General features: G+C 40.9%; 2 protein-coding genes across 2 annotated transcripts in view; one reads left to right on the top strand and one right to left on the bottom strand.

The window, feature by feature from the left end:
• The first annotated feature begins 5,853 nt into the window (after positions 1-5,853).
• On the top strand, positions 5,854-11,889 carry LOC308297622 (uncharacterized protein). The gene is made up of 5 exons (XM_080741131.1): positions 5,854-5,965; positions 6,865-7,030; positions 7,984-8,759; positions 10,147-10,933; positions 11,485-11,889. Exons 1-4 carry the CDS (start codon positions 5,942-5,944, stop codon positions 10,690-10,692), a joined length of 1,512 nt encoding a protein of 503 aa, XP_080597257.1. The 5' UTR covers positions 5,854-5,941; the 3' UTR covers positions 10,693-10,933; positions 11,485-11,889.
• Positions 11,890-13,730: 1,841 nt separating this feature from the next.
• Positions 13,731-16,552, bottom strand: part of cdc5l (CDC5 cell division cycle 5-like (S. pombe)) — a 29,321-nt gene continuing 26,499 nt past the window's right edge. The window contains exon 19 of the mRNA XM_080739696.1: positions 13,731-16,446. Coding sequence (XP_080595822.1) covers positions 16,324-16,446 — 123 coding nt within the window. The 3' untranslated portion in view covers positions 13,731-16,323. The remainder of the gene's footprint in view (positions 16,447-16,552) is intronic.

Genomic DNA, 16,552 nt, shown 5'->3' with positions numbered 1-16,552 from the left:
ACTGATTTTGAGTCATCAGGGAATAGGGGAAGGAGAGCTGAGATGGCAGGGGTGAGTTCTTTTGGTTGCAGCTTAGGAGATGTGTTCTGCCATCAAAGGGGGCTTGAGCCCCTGCCGTTTTGTTTGTCTGTAAAAAGTGCCCTCTCCAGACCAGGAATGCAGTTTTTACTATGGAGAAATGCAAATGCCCTCTTTCCATGCCATACCTGAAGGCAGCATTCAAGAGGATTGTCTTGTCCAAACTCTCCTGAACTTGAATGCAGCATCTTAATGTTGAAAGAATTTCCCTCTCTGTGTAGAAATCTATGCCGTTACACCACTATTGACTTGATTAGTTCAGTGTGGTATCAAGCACCGAAAATAGCCGAGCGGTATGTCGGCTATTTTCAATATTTCCACCAAAAGGGCCATTTCAGCCCCTGCCTCTCTAACATTCTCTGCACATCCCTGCTGTTCCTGGCTCAGTTGATCTAGGTAGCAGGAGAATAGTTTATTTAAAACTAAAGGCAGACTTCATTTCTTCTTTTGCACAGACATTCTCAATATAGTAAACCAGCTCAGCAAAGGCTATGCTATGTGTGTACCAGGTGCACCCTCATGGTAACATGCATTTTTTGTGCAGTTTGGCAGGAAAGTACTTGCTTCATGAAGGGGTTCAGCAGATGACAGATCTTCACAAAAAAGCACTGAGATGAGTCAACCAAAAATAAATACTTAATTTGGACACCATCGTAACAGTAAATCAGGATGTCGGATGACATGAATTATGCTTGAAATTTAATTCTCTCATCTATTTCATTGCAATCCTCACTATATCACTGAATTGACTAATAAATAACCATTCACCTGAACAGTTTATGATGTTGTACACGTTATCAATGGAATACTTGACCAACACAACATAGGTGTAGACATCACATATTCTGTATTATCATGTATGGTTTAGGAAATTAGACGCAAAATACATTATTTAGTTATATTTTAAAATTTTTGCAACCCATCTTTTCACCCTGTGCCAATTGCCTAAGCTGTAATCCTGGGCTCTGCTCTCCCTCTGGCCTCTGCCACGCCTGGGGAGAGCCCCAAACTGAGCTCATGCTTCCTTCAGTGCATGAGGAGTGAACAGGCCGCTTCTTTTCAGCTGACAGGGGGGACGTAGCGCATGGGAGGAACACGTTATTCCAACCAGTTCCTTTTCCCCTCCATCAGGCTGGTCAGGGGGAGGCATTATAGATACCAGGATTACTGCATGTTTTTGTGAGGGTATCTACCGTAGGAGAGACAGGGAGAACATGCTAACTGCACACAGAAAGGCCCTTTTGCCAAACCGACTGTGCCACCATGCCCCCATTATTTGGTTATGGCGGATATTAAAATAGCCGCCATTGCGGATATTAGAATGGCCACCATGGCCACCAGTGGGCGATTTTGCGATGGCTCCATATCTGCCAATGTTCAGTGTCCCAAACTGTACAAGTGTACCAAATTTCATACTTTTATGAAAAAGTGAAAATAAATTGGACAAAACCATATCGGACTACCTTAAAACATCACTGAATTGGCAATTAACTATTCACCTGGACATGATATCAATGGAATCCTTGACCATCAAAACATAGGTGTAGACATCACATATTCTGTATTATCATGCTTGGTTCAGGAGTTATGATGCAAAATACATTAATTAGCAATGGCGGAAATTAAAATGGCTGCCATGGCCACCAGGGGGCGTTTTTGCAATGGCTCCATATCTGAAAATGTTCAGGGCCCCAAACTGTTCAAGTGTACCAAGTTTCATAATTTTATAAAAAAGTGAAAAAGAATTGGACAAAACCACGGGACTACCTCACAACATCATTGAATTGACTATTAACTATTCACCTGAACATGTTATGATGTTATACATGATATCAATGGAATCCTTGACCATCAAAACATAGGTGTAGACGTCACATATTCTGTATTATCTTGTTCGGTTCAGGAGTTATGATGAAAAATACATTCAATGGTAATGGTGGAAATTAAAATGGCCACCATGGCCACCAGGGGGCGTTTTTGCGATGGCTCCATATCTGAAAATGTTCAGGGGCCCAAACTGTACAAGTGTACCAAATTTCATGCTTTTATGAAAAAGTGAACGATTCACCTCAAATCTGACCTCAATCCTCCGTACTATTGCAGTCGAATGAGAACATGATAGTGATGTATGTTAACATTAAGAATTATATTGCTTTGAAATCTAGTGCTAGGCCTTTTTTTTTTTTTTTTTTTTTTTTTTATCTATTGCTATATATTTGAAATCTATTGCTTTGAAAATGTTATTTGGTTCAAGGCAGCCTAAGTATTGTGTGTGGGGGAATGAATCAAACATAGCACTTTAGCCAGTCTGCTTAATTAAAATTGATTTATCACTGGCAGTAATTAACAGGGTTCATGAACGAGTATGTTAAATTAAGTATTTTTATTATTATTATTATTAATTGACATTCATGCCATTGATGGCAAGGTTAAATGATTACATTATATATTAAACTTCCTTGTGTTGCTTCACTGTAACATATGGATTGAACATTTAATGTGATTTCACTGTCACAAAATAGACAATCTACAAGCTCACATTTTGTATTTTAGCTAGGTTATGTGACACCATCTGTGGTTAATTGTTTTTTATAAGCTGCTCCACACAGTGGTTTTCAACTTGTGGGTCTGAACCCCCCGTGGGGGTCCCAACATGATATTGTGGGGGTCCCCAGATTACAGTGACAAAGACATGACTTATTAATTGTAGGGTAAATGTCAGATGTACCAGCTCTGATGTTTCTACATAATCTCTGTCATGTCAGAAATCCATTTCTCACAATGCTATTTCTATCTGACTTACTTTCAACACAATGCTAGTTCTGACAGACATCCATTCGCCACATAATTTTCTCTGCCACGTATCCATTCACCACATCATTTTCTCTGTCAAGTATCCATTAAACACGATGCTATTTCGATCAGACATCCATTCACCACACTACTATCTCTGTCACATATCCATTGACCACAGTGCTATTTCTGTCAGATCTGTCAATGCTATTTCTGACAGAAATCCATGCACCACTAACTATGCTATATCTGACAGACTACCATTCACCAAAATGCTATTTCTGACAGACATCCATTCACCACACTGTTATTTGTTATGTCTGTCACGTATCCATTCACCACAATTTTACTTCTGTCAGACATCCATTCACCACCCTGTTTTCTGTCACATTTCCATGCATCACAATGCTAGTTCTGACAGACATCCATTCGTCACAATGCTATTTCTGCCAGAAATCCATGCACCACAATGCTATTTCTGACAGACTTCCATTCGCCACAATGCTAGTTCTGTCAGACAACCATTCAACACAAAGCTAGTTCTGACAGAAATCCATTCAACACACTGTTTTCTCTGTCTCATTTCCATGCACCACAATGCTAGTTCTGTCAGACATCCATTAGCCACACTGTTTTCTCTGTCCCATTTCCATTCGCCACAATGCTATTCCTGCCATAAATCCATGCACCACAATGCTAGTTCTACAGACATCCATTCGCCACAATGCTAGTTCTGACAGAAATGCATGCACCAATGCAAGTTCTGACAGAAATCCATGCACCACAATGCTAGTTATGACAGACATCCATTTGCCACACTGTTTTGGACTTTGGCTACATGTATGTGACCTAAACAATGCATACACGTTGGAAGTGCGTTCTTTTTTAACCTCTTAAGTACAGAATGTGAGTACTTTTCCCATCTCTGACCAAGGCCGAACCTTAGTTTTGAGTGATTTGGCATCTCCTTTAAATTTTAAAATGGGTGTTCTTTGTGTTAACAATAACATACTGTAATGCAAACATTCAGCTGAGTAACTTGATGTTCTTTATGGTCATACAGACAGTCAAGCAGAACTGGAGCCACCCAGAGCACCATGGCTGAAGAGGTATGTTTGGCTAAATCTTCTTGGACACCAATATGATTTATCCATGAGAGTTGGATTTTTGTTTGGTCGTTCCTTGGGGGCAGACATCCCCAGAATTAACTCTACACAATTAGGCATACCTTCTACTTTTGGTAGCCTACAATTACATATTTTTTCCCTGTATTCTTCCAGCAGGTCCATAGCAGTGTTTTTTATAAAGCAACCCCACCGCAGGTAATACGATGCACGCTATGCTGTGATTTGTTCCACTGCCCCCTTTGCCCTGAAGCCCTCTACAAGCCTCGAACGTCAGTTGGTGAGGTATTACGTCACTTGGAGACGCATAAGAAAAATGCTGTCCAATTTGAAGGTTAGTTACAATACCTTTCTTTTGTTGTAAACCAAATAAGTTACAAAAAAATATATAGGCCTATATATTAATAAATAAAAAATAAATTCGAAGTTGGTCTGTTTTCATTTCAATACCAATTTTTCAGCTGCTGGTTCACAAGTTATTTCCCCTTCTTTGATGAAACGTCCTTGGTACAAATTATAGTCACGATTTTAGTCCAAGAGACTGTCAACTTTTGTCTTTTTTTTTTTACTGTGTCTTACAATACTGGTAATACTTATTGTAGCAATGTCGACACAAGTTAATGCAAGAGAAATTGTACTATTTTAGGTTTGCCATCCTGAGGCCTGAGTTTATAAAATAAGCAACACCGAGTGAATGCAACTGAGATTTATCAACACAAATGTTTCGTTCTTCTGTCGTTCTGTTGCTGTATAGATTTCTACATTACAAGATGCAATCAGGCCTGCAGGGACAGAAGTGTTGGCCATTTCCATTGCCCTTACTGTACTCATACAGTCATCAGAAGGATCGATGCAGAGAAGCACTTGAAAATGTGCCGACCACTGCCTGCACTGCCTTTTCCCCAGGTGCTGTCAGAGCTATGTGTATTTCCACACTATTATTCTTTGTTATCATCTAACTGTGTCCTTCCATTGTGAAAACATTTAGCATCATTTTAAGATGTTCAATCTCAGATACTAGGGCACATAATCTATATATACTTTTAACAGTGCTGCATTGTTAAATAGTGCTTTTAGCTATATAATATTTCAAATAGAATCGTTAATTGGCAATGTAATGTGTGTGTTGCATTGGTTTTAGAACACAGATAGAGCGAAGACGATGTTGTCTGAGGTTGATGAAGTTGAGGACCAACCTAAAGGAGTCGACCCAGAGGTGGTCACTGAGTCAGGTATGTGCGCCTTTGCCACAATATATTTATGTGTTCTCCACTGGATATATAAAAAGGCATACCTACACTGAGGAGTTGCTGACCACAGGAGAAGTAGATGAGGAAGAAGAGGACGCACAGACTCCCAGCCACGATCCATTACACGTCTTTGTTGATGAATTAACAATGTTTTGAATTTATTTTTCAGGGTATGAGATGCATCTAAGAGCAGCTTGCATTATTTACAGACTATGTTACAAATGGGGAATCCTTAGGGAGTATCCTCAAATTGACTCACGCCCAAATTTGGTGGTTGGTTCCCATTAACAAGAATTCAGGGTGCATAAAATGCATATATACGTACGTACAAACCTAACCATTACAACAATGAATATATAGAATTACAACAATAATTTCAGTCAAATATTAACAGGATATAAAATAAATAATATTTTACAAGCCTGTCTGGTGACATGCTTCTAAAAAAATGGCACTCAATTTTGGAGGGGTGTATTTACAAATATCTTTTGAACCTCACAGAGAACTTGTTGATCTGCCATCTCAAAACGCAATCTCAATGTGACACTAACATATTGTTTGTGTGTGTGTGCAATTACAGAGTGTGAACACTCATACTCACTCATACAGGCAGGACATAACGTGAAGTTGTGTGAGGTAGCCTCGAAAAACTGTCAGGGGGAGATCCCCAGTGTGGATGCAAACCAGCTCACTATAATGCCCCAACCTGAAAAGCTCAAGGTAGCACACACACACACCCACGCTTACACACAGACACAGACACAAAAATGTTATGAATGTAATAAACACCCCAATACATTAAGTAACATATGCAAACATTGACTTTGGAAAGTGAAGAACTAGCTTTGTGTTGAACTTGAATGGTTGTCTGACAGAACTAGCATTGTGGCTAATGGATGTCTTTAAGAACTAGCATTGTGGTGCATGGATTTCTGTCAGAACTAACATTGTGGCAAATGGATGTCTGTCAGAATTAGCATTGTGGTGAATGGATGTCTGTCAGAACTAGCATTGTGGTGAATGGATGTCTATCCATTTACCACCGTCACAATTCTCACATGACCCTCTTCTAGCGCCACCATGAGGCCGGTTCTTGCAAAACACATTTTTGGACACTGCTCCTAGAAGCAATTTGGGGGTCCTTGACACAAAAAAGGTTTGAGAACCACTGATCTAAGACCAGTAAGACTCCCTAATCGGGAGATAAGCGACTGTCAGGTCGCAGCGTGATTTTAGGGCAAAATGTGTTTGAATAAATCGACAATCACCACCCATCAATTCTCACATGAACCTCTTCTAGCGCCACCATGAGGCCGATTCTTGCAAAACACATTTATGACACATTTATTATTTATAATGACACATCTATCTATATGTACATTTATAATGACTTATGTTATGACACATTTATTATTTATAATGACACATCTATATGTACATTTATAATGACTTAAATGTATCTTTCAACTTTTTGTTAATTTCCCAAAATGACTGGATATACAGGTTAGCAATTGTAGAAATATTACTAGTAATAATAAGATAACTGGCTTGGTCAGTTGTTTACCTACACTGGCAACATTCAGTGTAATTGTTTTGTGTTTTGTCCTCTGTTTAAACAGATGCACCATACTATTTTGAAAGCCACTCAGTCTGTACCACTTCAAACATGTACGAGCTGCTGCACACTGTACCACTGCTCATTCTGTTCCAACTTCAAGCTAGCCTTCAAGCCGAGAATGCAGAGGCATATAAATGCCCATCTTAAACACGCACTCACTTTTGAAGGTATGTTTGAGCTATGTTTAAAGAGTTGGGCAACTGGGGTGTGTGTGTGTGTGTGTGTGTGTGTGTGTGTGTGTGTGTGTGTGTGTGTGTGTGTGTGTGTGTGTGTGTGTGTGTGTGTGTGTGTGTGTGTGTGTGTGTGTGTGTGTGTGTGTGTGTGTGTGTGTGTGTGTGTGTGTGTGTCCGTCCTATTCATGTCGTTTTTACGCCACTGAATATGGAGATACATATCTGTCTCTCTCACACTCTTTTTATTTTATTTTTATTGACAGATTATTTTGTACTAAGTAATCAGTCAGCACAAATAGACAAGGATATACAGGACATAAATGACAGACAAAACAAAATAAATAAGAAAAGCATAATCAGAAGGATCGGGAAAACAGTGTCTTAGTCTTTTTTTGTTGTAAATTTTCAATTTGAAGTGGGTGAAAATAGGTAGGGTTTTGTCGAATCTTTGCTTGTGAAAAAAAAGGTTAGCATATAAAACAATGAAATGGAGGATAAATTCAAGTGCACTATCATTCAGATTTTTGTAATAACATAGTATGTCCTTTAGATTAAAAGAATAAAGCAAATTTGCCATATTAATAAAGTGGGCATCTAAATCGGACCAAAATTTACAGGAGATATTGCACATAAACAAATAAATGGGGGAGCCGTTTCTAAGTCTTGACCACAAAAAGACAACTATCGATGTCTGTAAATGTAGAGATAATACCGTTAGTATAAATGTTCCCGCTTTCCTGTGTGTTCCTCTGACACCATTCTCACCCACAGCTGGACAGAGTAGCAGGTTTTGCGTCTCTTTTATAGCGTATCGTTGGTGTGTGAACGGCCCTTGTGCCCCTTTTAAGTACATTTATTCAAAGTACTTCACAAACAACCAACACTTCCACGAGATATTAGTTGCGATCGGGTTTACTTAAATTGTCTTTTCTGTTTGGACTCTCTAGGTCTGCGTATCATCAGATGCAACCTGGACTGCAGAAAGGCGGGACATTACCACTGTCCCTGGTGTGAGAAGACCATCTCAAGGCATGTCGGCATGAAAACGCACCTGATGATTTGCAAAAAGCGCTCGAGTCCCACGCAGCGCTGCACCCAGTCTGGGCCGTCCAGCAGGGGTCAGCTACCCAGCACTGCTGTACTGGTCAGTAGTGGTCAACTACCCAGCGCTGCTAAACTACCCAGAAGGGGTCAGTCCGCCAGCTCTGCTACACTGGTCAGTAGTGGTAGGCTACCCAGCCCTGCTATACTGTCCAGCAGTGGTCAACTACCCAGCAATAAGATAATATTGGTCAGCCGGGGTCAACAACCCAGCCCTGCTATACGGTCCAGCAGTGGTCAACTACTCACCCCTGCTATAATCCTGGTCAGCAGTGGTCAACTACCCAGCTCGGCTAGAGTGGCCAAAATCTATAAGTTGCCCAGACCTGCTCAGCCATCAAGCGGTGTTCAACTACCCAGCCCTTCTCAGCCGTCCGGCAGTGGTCAGTCCCCCATCCCTGCTCAGGTGTACAGCAGTGGCCAGTCCCCCATCCCTGCTCAGGTGCCCAGCAGTGGTCAGTCCTCCATCCCTGCTCAGGTGCCCAGCAGTGGTCAGTCCTCCATCCCTTCTCAGGTGTACAGCAGTGGCCAGTCCCCCATCCCTGTTCAGGTGCATAGCAGTGGTCAGTCCCCCATCCCTGCTCAGGTGTACAGCAGTGGCCAGTCCCCCATCCCTGTTCAGGTGCATAGCAGTGGTCAGTCCCCCATCCCTGTTCAGGTGCATAGCAGTGGTCAGTCCCCCATCCCTGTTCAGGTGCATAGCAGTGGTCAGTCCCCCATCCCTGTTCAGGTGCATAGCAGTGGTCAGTCCCCCATCCCTGTTCAGGTGCTCAGCAGTGGCCAGTCCCCCAGCCTCACGGAGCCCTCCACCCATCCAAAAATCAAATGCCGGCACTGCGCAACAGTTCTTCACCGGAAAAATCTTCGCGTTCACATCGAGCGCAGACACAAGGACACAACAGAGGAAGTTCTCCCATCATCAGTCCTGGACACAATGGTAAGCAATACGACATTGATGTTTTGATGTACTAACTTGTAGAGTTAGGATTGTAAACGTATTAGCTATTACTACTTGCTACTACACTGATCCAACATGTTACACAAAAAATAAACGTTTATCACTATGGATTAACAGATAATATTTGAAAAATGGTCGCAAGTAATGTAAAGCAAGGGTCTTCATTCTTCAACAGGGGGTCCGGGACCCCTAGGGGGTCCTCAGAGTTACTACAGGGGGTCCTCCAAATCCTTGAGTGATAGAAACTTTTTTCTTCTTTTTTATATTAACTACTTGAACCCTAGTGTCCATATTCTGAGTACCTTAGGCAAACATAGCAGATCTACAAGCAGCTCACAGTGCCTTGTGCTGCTCACAGTGCCTTGCGTTGCGAGGCGTTGTGAGCTTGTTGATCGGCTATTTTCGGCAAGAGGTTTGAGGGGAAAAGGAGCAGACTAAGTACATAGTGAAAGGTCAAGTTTATTAAGTATTGATGGTTCGAGTGGTTAAATATCTAAAAACACAAATTGACATGAATCCAAAACATACAGATGATTGTGCTGTCAAATGATGAGATATATTTGGAATCTCTGAAAAGGTTGTGGGGGTCCTAGCCCTGAATACATGACAGTCATATACATGACCGTCATGTTTCCCCCTCAACCTCGCGACCAGTGAGGTTTTCATAGCGCAACGGTTTGATCTTCAAACGTCAGATTTCAAAAATACCCAAGTCTCCTTTTACTCAGAAATGATGCCGTTCAACGATAATTACATGCCGCTCCCGGATTGTTTAATAAAAAGCAATTTTATCCTGTTTTCCCTTGTATTTTCCCCTCTAGTGGAGAGTCGCGTCATCGCCGAATAAAGCAAATTTGCCAGATTAATAAAGTGGGCTTCTAAATCGGACCAAAACTTACGGGAGATATTGCACATAAAAAAATAAATGGGGGAGCTGTTTCTAAGTCTTGACCACAAAAGGAACAACAACTATCAATGTCTGTAAATGTAGAGATAATACCGTTGGTAGGATAAATGTTCACTCTCTCCCCCTTTCCTGTGTGTTCCTCAGGTGCCCAGCAGTGGCCAGTCCCCCAGCCCCACGGAGCCCTCCACCCATTCCACTGCAGGATCCAAAATCAAATGCCCGCACTGCGCAACATTTCTTCACCGGAAGAATCTTCGCTTTCACATCGAGCGCAGACACAAGGACACAACAGAGGAAGTTCTCCTATCATCGGTCCTGGACACAATGGTTGATCTGCAGTTCTTTGGAGAGGAGAAAAAGGCAACATACCTAAAAAGGCAACAAGAAGCACTGACAGCAGAGGTTCCGTTTTCTGTTTTGACCGAATCTGGTCGATCCTCCTCACATCGCATCTGTCTGTCAATCCACAAGCCTGAACGCGAACATTGTAGTTGGCTCGGCAGGGTTATGGTGACTTACAACACGGCCGACAACACGTGGCACTGTGCATGTGCCAACTTGGAGGCACGCATGTCCTGTGTGCACAAGGACATTGCCAAATGGCACTTATTTCAGGTCAACAGCCGTCGTCTTCTCCAACAGAGCAGCGGGGAGCAGCGGAATGTGATGCATATCCACTATTCAGAATAGATTAAGTGTAGAAAACATGAGGGTCTAGTTAAGATGACCATCCACCACGGGGCTCCGGCAAGAAGTGAATAGGAGATATAGGTTAGGATAATATTTGTTACTATTAATTTGGAGTTTCACAGTATACACACAATCCAGCTGAGGAAACAAAAAGCCTGCATGCGTTCTGCTTTCAGCAGGGAGCGTTGGGCGGGATGTGTAGGATGAAGACGACGTCCTGGTGGGGTCTCCTCACTGGCAGGTGGGTCCATAGGATACAACTGCAGGAACACAGAAATGAGGGGAGGAATGAAATGGCATAACGACTTAATTGGGGAGAAAAAAGGGGTAAAAAACAAAGTAAGGAAAACAATTTAAATGTAATGTCCATCCATTTAAATTGTGTTCATATGTGTCATTTATATTAGCCAAACGGGAATGGACGTTTTCGGAAGTGGTCAGTGGCCACCTATAATCAGAACCATTAACAATGAATGCATGCTTATGCTATGTAATACTTCATTACAAATATCTGGTTTATGTTTTGGCCTCTTCAATCAGGGCTGTTCCACAAAGCTGGCTAACTGAGTAAGCCTGGCTTCTGTACTGGATAAAATTCAGCACTACTTTAGTCCATGTTACAGATTGGAAAGGAGTTCTGGGTGTTATTCAGTTGGCCAGCCTTATGAAACACACTCCACAGGACTGCACTAAAGGAAAGGTTCTTGCCTGCCAGTCAAATCATACAGTGTGTGTGGCTGATTGAAGTCAATGATGTTCTTTTAATTGATTTATATTTCATTTCTCAAATAGGACTCTGCTGTGACGAAGGCCATCAATGGAGACTAAGTGGCTGGGCCAAAACCACAACAGCCACCCCTTCCAGGGACAGGTCCATCGACCCAGGATACTGGACATGGCCATTTTGTCTGTCTTTGTCTTTTTGTCGTGATTCCTTGATAAAAGGGGGATTTTGTGTCCACTTGAATAGGATTTTGGTTTGTGTTCAATAGTTTTCTTGTTTATATCATAGTATCTATAAAAACACATGGATGTACAGAATTTCAGACTGTTATTTTTGGTTCAAACAACTCATATATACAGAACATACATATAGCCTACTACAGGTTAAGCACTTAAACCCTCTAGACTTGGTAAACTGGACCTATGTTCTCTCTGTACTTGTGCCACTTTTGTCTACACACTAAATCTCTTGCCAAAGAGTAGATCTACATGCTCACAACATGTACAACATATTGTAGATCTACTATTTTTGGCTAATGCCCTCCCTCTCCAGAATATGGATGCAAGTGGTTTAATGTTTGAAATTGTATATTGTTATGTCCCTGGACCCTTACTGTTCTTTTAAATAAAGTAAAGGGTGGCTTGTGACTCTGTGTACCTTTTTTTAAATTTCAGATAGTTGGAAACCATACTACAAGTTGAAAGATTTGGTAACGATTATACACTGCTGATACTAGAGAAGGTTAATTTAACAAAGGGACATTGCACAAACAGTGGGAAGAAGGGGTGTGTAAGAATACAGGATAGGTGGGCAGTAGGGACACCTCAATATAAAATTGGCAATTTTGTCCAAAATATTAATATAAAACAATGGAAAAATGGTCTTAAGTAATGTAAAGTAGGCTAATACTTGATGTGAACATGCACATCATTATCAGACTATTTATCCTTCAACTTTTGTTTATTACTCAAAATGATAGTGCCTGCACTGCCCATCTATCCACAGTCCAGTGAGAAAATGTATGCATTCATACATTGAAATGAAGCATATAATTTAAAAAATAACACATAGGCCTACAACATTCATAACCTTAAGCTTTGTATTAGAAAATACATCAACAACACGGATTCCTGCTTGTATCACATCTTATAAACGGTTTACATTTACTTAGATTCTTTCTTTTAAGCAAGTAACTGTTTTAAAGGGTGCTATAAATAAGTTTATACTGGTTTCATGTGTTCACTGTTCATACTAGTTTCTATTTGCCATCGTTTAGTATGTCCGCATGTAGCTCAGCCATTTTCCAAAGATTTACCTGCCAATGTTTGACTTTTTGTTGTTGTTTGTTGGTTACTTTTGCCATAGTAATTAAAAAGGTCTTAAAATTCAATTGTAACTTTAGAAATGTGCATATACCCTGCATCATTAATAGTCAGAACCATAGTCAATAATACAATCAGAACCTGTCAGTCAGCACAGTTTAGAATGTTGCACATAGAGCTGACACAACATTCAAGAATAGTGGAAATACACCAAGTGGGTTTAGAGCATACATGGGCAACTGGCGGCCCGGGGGCCACATGCGGCCCCCACCTCACTTAATGTGGCCCGCAGGTTAATACCGGAATACTGATATATTATTGATTTCAGCGGTTAGAATTCCAAACATGACCTGCTTTAATTCCGTCAGTCTATATTAGTAGCTTAATGACTAGTATAGTAGTATTAAAATGTCTTTTTTTATGTGCAAAGTAGGTATTTGTATTTAGGTTCATAGAGTTAACATGAATATATAACTAAATGTGTTTGAAATTAAATCAAAATGTTACATTTCAGGATTCCAATTAAAAAATAACAAAAAATTATTCAGGATTCCAATTCAAAAGCAGCAAAAATAGCCGATCTACAAGCTTAAAACGCATCGCAGCGCAATGCATTTTGAGCTTGTAGATCTTTGAGCTTGTAGATCTGCTATTTTTGCTTCTTTTGTAGGCCTATGAGATACTCTGCGATGCGTTTTGAGCTTGTAGATCTAGAATGACAAAGTAGGAAGTAGCAATATGCAATGTGGCCCTCTGGAGTGAAGGTGGAAATATAGTGGCCCTCGCCATCATCAAAGTTGCCCACCCCTGGTTTAGAGGTCGTCTGCCTTTTGTCTCTAAGAGTTTATATGAGACGAATGGGATGGCCTTCCTACCCTGCTGAAGACTACTGCATAGAAATATCGAACTGTGATGACTACATTTAAGAGTCAGTCGACACACTTGTATCCACACGACACAAGTCTCCATAAGGATTAAGTGCCAGGCTACTGTTAAAAAAACAAACAAAAAAGCTTTATTGGTCACTAAAGACATTAAACACAAGAGATTCCACTGAGCATGCTCACAACTCAGCCAATGACATTACGATAGCATCATCAGTACACAGAGGAGAAAGAGATGGGAGGGAAGGGAGAGATGTGCGTCAAGTTGGCACCCCAAGGTTTTAAAAAGAGTTCTAACTTGTATTCCTATTCATTTGTGCAGTACAATTCATAATAGTTCCAAGCCAAGAACAGAGGAAAGCCAACTCCGTTCTTGGCTTGAACTCTTCCAGTTCCAGAGGCCTCCAGCATTAAGGAAGTGGAAATCAGTTCCATCACATTTGGAAGTGTTTCCGGGAACCGGTTTGGGTCACACCGTCACAGCTGGTTATGTGCACTTCACATCTACTGTACTATTACAATACCGGTAGTTCTCAAACCTTTATATTTCAAGGACCACCATAACTCTGAGAGTGTACAAATGATGGGTCCATTTGTAAGGTAAGCAAGACATTTAAGGGTCAATTTGGAACCCCCTGTAGGGAATTGTTAAAGGGAACCATTAAGGAATCTGAATCATAAAAATCCTAAAAGGATCCTAATCGTCGTACCGAGCGAGACGACCACCCTCGGGGAGAGGCAGCACTAAGTGCAAGAACAGCTTCAAAAAGCTCACCCCTTGTCAGACCATTACAATGTTGTTCCCTTGTAATGTTAGACTTTGCATGCATTCTTTTGTTGGTTTGTTGGACTTTTTTTTAAATGCACTCTCTGTTTTTAATACATTCTAAACAAAATGACACGCGGACAAACAAAGCATAATTTGTCATGTGCCAGTATGATCTTTGGTAAAGAATATATAAGAGCACGGCATTGGAGCGCAATTCGACATGGGAATGAAGCAAGAATAAGACTCAGAATAAAGGCCGTTGCAAACCAAGAGCGTCATTAATAAATCATCTGAAAATGCATCAGTGGAAACCATAATATATTTAACATTTCTTTCTGTAAAGTAACGCTTTTGGACACAAATCTTCCAGCCAACAGTGACGATTTCATGCATCTTATATACTGTATATAAGATGATTGTTTTTTAGCAGCGCAAAGGAATAGGAATACAACCTTGGAGAGCGGGGGCAACTTGACGCACGTCCAAATAGCCGGATGGTCTGACAAGCTTTAACATCCTAACGTGTATTTGTTAATCAATCAGTTGTATGTGTGAGAGCCTTATCCCAGTGGTTCTCAAACTTTTAACATCAAGGAGCCTCAATTTGGTATGCATTAGGCCACAGAGTAACCCCATAACTCTAAGAGTATGCAAATGGAACCAAACAGACCCGTTCCATTTGCACAATCTGAGTTACAAACCTGGAAGTGTCCATTTGGTTCCTAACCATCAATCGTTTCACTGAGGAGCCGCCTGGATCCCATTCATGTCCCCGGACCACACTTTAAGAACCACTGCCATAGGCTTCTAAAATGGACTTTCGCTGATACTCTGATATATTTAGACTTTTGTAAATCTATTGCCCACTTTGTCATACATATACAAAAAAAAAAATAAGAGCCAATCACAACCTGTCACATCGTGACTATTTTTGCCATCTTAGAAACGTAGTTTAATGCCGTCTATATCAGTAATTCTCAGAATTCCAAGTTTTCAAAAATGTTAAAAATAGCAGCCGTACAAGCACGCAGCGCAGCACAAAGTGACTCGCTGTGAGCTTGTATTTCTGCCATTTCTGAATAGCCAACACAAAAACCTAAGACAACAGATTCTTTCCCAGTTTTTAGGGGTTAGTGATTAATTCTGTCTGCGGGTTCTTATAAGTAATTTATTGGAACAATGAAAAGAGCTTGTGAGTAAATAATAACTACATTGGATCACCTTTTTCTTCCATTTTCAGGGAAGTTATTTGTGGACATAGGTTTCCACCCGACAGTGGCGCTATGTTTATGTAGATGTAGTTAGTCTCGCATGGCCAGAATGTCGCCTCCCACAATGTTCAAATGCTTCCATCATACAGTCTGGACTGGAGCAATGGAAAACGATCAAAAAACGCTCTGAAAGCGATAAAGCGGATGTGACGCCTACTCCACGCTTCAGTTTCGTCTTTACAGTTGCGCTAATTCTCCGAATATAAATCAAAATCATCTAAGCACATATAGCTTGCTGCTTAGCAGAAATGGAAATTGAAAAATGAAATGGAAAGATATCTTAACTCATAGACTGACCTATCCCGAGTTATTCCCGTTGTTAGAGGCCGCCACAGCCCGAGTTTCCCGAGTTGCAAATTCTTTTAGATTTTTTTTTACTTCCTACTATCTACTAGACATGATTGCGATTGCGAAACGTTTAAAAACAAAATCGTGGCAGTTCAGCAGTAAGTCACCATTTTTTAAATGGCAACCATTGTGTTAAGGTATATCTTTCATGAACGGAAATGACGAACAGATGACAGCTTCCTCTCTCGAAATTCCAGACCATAAAAAGCATTCGGAGATTGTGGAATAGTTGTCTGTGCGAAACTAATATGGATGTGGTTGACGTATGTACATCATCATCATGTTAATGTGGATGTAGTTTGCCATGTGTACATCAGAGTTTCTCTGATGTAGTGGTGGTGGCGGCAAGAGTCTCTCTTTCCAACAGAAGCTCTCCGTATCTCTGCTGTAGCTCTCTCTCGCGCTCCATCTGTCTCTCCACGTCCTCACGCAGGGCCTGAGAGAGAAACACAAACACCCTGTCAAACCCCTTGTCTTGTGGGTGTAAAGTGCTGTATGTTCCATTTAGTCATAAAACAAGTTTTCTGAAAAATATTTTCTTT

The sequence above is a fragment of the Nannobrachium achirus genome (assembly GCF_963921795.1).
Source record: "Nannobrachium achirus genome assembly, chromosome: 13".
Lineage (NCBI taxonomy): Eukaryota > Metazoa > Chordata > Actinopteri > Myctophiformes > Myctophidae > Nannobrachium > Nannobrachium achirus.
Note: the sequence above shows the minus strand (reverse complement) of the source record. Positions and strands in the feature narration are given on the sequence as shown.